We start from the raw sequence: 5,010 nt of genomic DNA, 5'->3' as shown, positions 1-5,010 counted from the left end.
TTCTCCTGGGAGAAATACATATATATATATATATATATATATATATATATATATTCACATATATAATTGAGAAAAGGCATTACAATCTTTAGTATTTCACAAAATATCTTGAATATTAATCAAATGATAATTATTTTCTTTATTGTAATTATAATAATTATTTTCTGTCTTGCTTTGCTTATTATTTAAATAGATAACATAACCAATGTGGAGGGATGGCAAATAAATGTGACTTTGAATATTCGCCCATCCACTGACACTGGGGTTATGCTTGCCTTGATCTCTGGGAAAACAGTGCCCTTTGCCCTGTTCCTGGTGGAATCCATCTCTGAAGAGTCTCAGGTAACCTTACTTCCAACCTCGGTCATCCTGTTATTTCTTTTTTCCTGAAATGGATATAAGTATCATGGGGGACAGTTTTGAAGATAAATGGCACAGCTTTTGTGTTTGGTACCATCTCCAGTGTACCATTTAGGAGTTGTGAAGGGTTATTATTACTATTTTGTTGGCTAGTTGCCAAGGTCTAAAAGGAGAAGAGGTGAAAGTTCTGAGAAACCTTTGCATCTGGAGCTACGGTTAGGCAGACTCACGTACAGGCTTCTTGCGACACAAGATTGGCACAGGTTTCTTGAAAATATCACAGAGTACAGAGAGATTCACCTTTATTCAGAATCCATGAAGCACAATGGAATTAATTCATCTATATACAAAATAAGAGTCCAATTCCCTCCCTGATATTTAGTGTATAACTGCAATGGTTTGTTTTATCTTGTACTGTTCATCTTTTCTCCCATGAGTAGGTTAAGAAAAGAAGGGAAAACTAAAGCTCTTCCACTTGATTTCTTGTTGGCAACTCCAGTTTGAAATTAGGCAGAGCAGAAAAGACTTAGATACAAGAAAACACAAAATTTATCAGATCTGTGTTATCTCAATTTCTAGTAGAGCTAATAATTATGTCCTTAAATCATGCACTATGCATTTCAAGTTTCTGCAAGATTGGCTTGTATGCTTGTAGTAGGTTTTACAGACATGTAATTGAATGATAAAGGTACAGAACAAAAAAGTGGAGTTCATTTTGCATTTTAGAGGGTGATTTTAAGGGAGTGAGTTTCTGGTCCTCCCTCCCTCCCTCCCTCCCTCCCTTCCTTCCTTTTCTTTGAGTCAGGGTCTCATGTATCCTAAGGTAACCTTGAACTCCTTGTATAGCTGAGGATGACCTTTAATTTCTGATCCTTCTGTATCTCCTGCCTCCACTTCCCAAGTGCTAGAATGACAGGCATGTTCCACCATGCCCAGTTTATATGATCATTGATCATTCCAGGGCTTTGTGATGTTAGACAAGCACTCTACTAACTGAGCCACATTTCCAGCTCATCTTTTTCTTTTTCTTTGTGATCTATGACAAACTTATTATACTTAGGTTTCAGGTTTTTGTTTGATTGTTTTTTTTAAAAAAAATTGTTTTGCGCTGGAGAGATGGCTCAGCAGTTAAGAACAGTGGTTATTCTTACAGAAGACCCGGGTTTGAATCCCAGCACCCATATGGCAGCTAACAATTGTCTGTAACTCCAATCCCAGGGGATCTGACAGCCTTTTCTGACCTCTGCGGGCATTGCATGACATGGGTGCACTTACCAACATGCAGACAATACATGCATACACATAAAATAAAAAATGTTTAAAAGTTTGTTTGTTTTTATTTTATGTGTGTGTTTTGCCTGCATGTATGTAAGTATACACATGTCGCTCAAAGTCTGCAGAGGCCAGAAGAGGGTGTTGGACCCCCTGGGACTGGAGTTCTAGATGGTTGTTGGCTGCCATGTGGGTGCTAGGAATCAAACCTGGGCCTCTGCAAGAGCAGCTAGTGCTCTTAACCTCTGAGCCATCTCTGCAACCCTTAATTGTTTTTAAAAAATATTTGGAATCCTTATCTTGAATATCACATTCACATAGTGAAGGAGGTTAATATATACCTTGTCTCTTTTATATTAAAATTGCTATTACACTTTATTTATGTATTTTGTATGTGGTGCTGGGGGGAGTACCTCAGTGTGTGAGTGGAGGTTAGAGGAGAACTTCTGAAAGTCAGTTCTCACCATCCAGCATGTGGGTTCTGCAGATGGAACTAAGGTCGTCAGGCTTGGCAGCCAATCTGAAGGTCTATATAGAATGTTTCAAAAGAGTATTCCAAATACAATTGATCATCCTGGGGCATCAGCTCAATTGATCACCTCTTTCAATGAACTGAGTATATCATTAGTGACACAGCAACAGATTTCCTCAAATAACCTGTTTGGGAACTATTGACTTTTCACTTAGCTTAAGTCTCTTGAATTCCAAAGAGAACACTTCAGAGTGTTTTTTAACCATCTGGGAAACATCACAGCATCCTTCTCCTTTGTTTGATTTTATCATCTCTGTTTTAATACGCCTGACATTTCCTCTTTACCATCTGTGGGTTAGCAGCATAGGTCACTCTCACCAAGTTGAATACTTTGAAAATACCAGCAAAATAAAAACAATTCCTTTTTGAGAGTTTTTTATTAACTAACTATTGCTGGCAATCTCGGTCTCTTTCTGGGACCTCTTTGCCCACTTTGCCCTCGGTCTGTATAATTACTTCTACGATACAGACAATTCTTTCTGTTTCGATGGCACATGCTTACTGATGGACCTTGAATTTGCCAAGTGTCTGCCCCGACAAAAAGTTCACCCTTCTTTTTTTCACATATAAGATTTTACATTAAGGAGATCTGTAAATAAAAGTATTTCTTAGGGGCACTACTAAGCTTCTTGTTGGTAATACAACCCTATTGGTTTACTGAACTTTCAGAAGCCAATATACATTTACATCTTAAATAAACCTGGTGTTTGTAAAGATAATAGATATTTTTAAATTAATTGTTAATATTTACTGAATTTTCATTTAAATATAGGCTCTATCATGCTTTTTATTCCCCTGGTTGAAATTCAGTGTTTGAATTTGAAAGCCCAAATCATTCACTGGTGCCATTACACTCTGTGCTCACTCTGCTCTTCAGGATATTCTGGTGTCTATTGAAAATACAGTGGTGGCTCGAATAGAGGGCATAAATCTCTGTACCAACCAGCAGTTCCATTTGGAATGCAAAGTCAACAAAAATGGTCTAGAGTTGTGGATCCCACTTAGGAAAGAAGTCATCTACTCCAAAGACCTTCAGGGACAGCTTGCGGTCTTGGACAAAGCAATGGAAGGAACGGTGGCCACTTACCTGGGTGGCGTTCCAGGTATTTGATCACTTTTTCTTCAGTTTTAAAGAAATATTTTAAATCAGAATGATGATATCCTAAATACAGAGTTTTAGTAACAGGGCATTAAAAGTGAAGATAAAAATTCCAATATTATTTACTTTTGTGTTGAATGCTTATACCAACATTTTATTGGTTTGTATATATATTTTTATTGAGCTTTTGTAATTTTATACAACAGTTCTTAATCAAATTTAGATGCCCCCCATCCACACCTCCCCATCCCTCCCACTGAACCGCATGTATTCTGCCACACATGTTAAGTCCTATTCATTTTTTAATAGTAGAATGAAACTACCCATTTTTTTTCCTGTATTTGTCTATCTAAGACAGAAAGCAACTTATCATTTCATTTTAGTCTTACAATAATCTTGTAAGTTCAACATTTATTCTTCAGTTTATTCATCATTTATCCAATACTTGTTCACTTATGATTTGGCATTTACTAAGAATTTAGGTCCCAGAAACTAGGGATTGATAATAAACAGAAAAATATGGTCTCTGTCATTGAGGCTTTTAAATTCAGTTCTAGAAGCAGAAATTAAATGGCTGATTAAGAAAATATCAAAATAATAAAATTGTGATGAATTCTATGAAGAAAAATCATGTTATTTGAGTTTAGAGCTTAGAATGGGGACTTGATGTGAACATGGGGGCCAGGAACAATATCTCTGAATAAGCGACTAGAACATAAATCTGTTATTTAAAGGATGAAATGTATTTAAATACATGGTAGGAATGAGTACTGGAGTGTATGGAGGTAGAATGGTTAGTGTGTGAGCAAAGAGGAATATACAGAAGATGTGTATGGGTGAGGCATATTGAGCAAGAGAGAAAGACAGTGAAGGATGAGTCTAGGAAACGGCTGAATGGATGGCTTGAAGACTTAGCTTAGAGTTTTGTTATAAAAGACATGAGTATGTTTAAGACAAGGGAACATTATACAGATATTAAAATTTTTAAATTTCACTCTGGATGTATAAATAAATGGGGTGGTAGGAAAAAGTGAGCACAGTTCATTTGAGTTTGGAAGATTCTGAATAGCCCACGAAGACTCAGTAATAATAGCAGTAACTGTACCACCATCGAGCAGTGCAAAATGAAGAGTCTGGACACCCTTCAGAGTCCTGCAAATGCATCGGTTATGTTAATGTTCAGAATAGTGATGTGCGAACCATCTTCTTCACTTTGCAATGAGGAAGTTGCTGGACTAGGTTGATAGCATTTGAGACAATTTACAGTGAATAAAGATGTAGAAATGAAATTAGTAGAATTTCATGATTAAAAGATAGGTAGGGGGCTGGAGAGATGGCTCAGCGGTTAAGAACACTGGTTGTTCTTGCAGAAGGCCCGGGTTCGAATCCTAGCACCCATATGTCTTCTTCACTTTGCAATGAGGAAGTTGCTGGACTAGGTTGATAGCATTTGAGACAATTTACAGTGAATAAAGATGTAGAAATGAAATTAGTAGAATTTCATGATTAAAAGATAGGTAGGGGGCTGGAGAGATGGCTCAGCGGTTAAGAACACTGGTTGTTCTTGCAGAAGGCCCGGGTTCGAATCCTAGCACCCATATGTCAGCTAACAACCATCTGTAACTCCAGTCCCAGGGGATCTGACAGCCTCTTCTGACCTCTGCTGGCATTGCACGACATGGGTGCACTTACCTACATTCAAGCAACACACGCATACACATAAAATAAAAATAATAAATAAAATTTA

At 37.2% G+C, this 5,010-nt stretch overlaps 1 protein-coding gene across 1 annotated transcript in view; it reads left to right on the top strand.

Moving 5' to 3' along the window:
* Pros1 (protein S) overlaps positions 1-5,010 on the top strand; it is a 59,443-nt gene that overhangs the window by 48,859 nt on the left and 5,574 nt on the right. The window contains exons 12-13 of the mRNA XM_008832250.3: positions 194-342; positions 3,042-3,267. Of these exons, the coding sequence (XP_008830472.1) occupies positions 194-342; positions 3,042-3,267 (375 nt within the window). The remainder of the gene's footprint in view (positions 1-193; positions 343-3,041; positions 3,268-5,010) is intronic.

Source organism: Nannospalax galili, unplaced genomic scaffold (genome assembly GCF_000622305.1).
Source record: "Nannospalax galili isolate Female #2095 unplaced genomic scaffold, S.galili_v1.0 scaffold293, whole genome shotgun sequence".
Classification (NCBI taxonomy): Eukaryota; Metazoa; Chordata; class Mammalia; order Rodentia; family Spalacidae; genus Nannospalax; species Nannospalax galili.
Note: the sequence above shows the minus strand (reverse complement) of the source record. Positions and strands in the feature narration are given on the sequence as shown.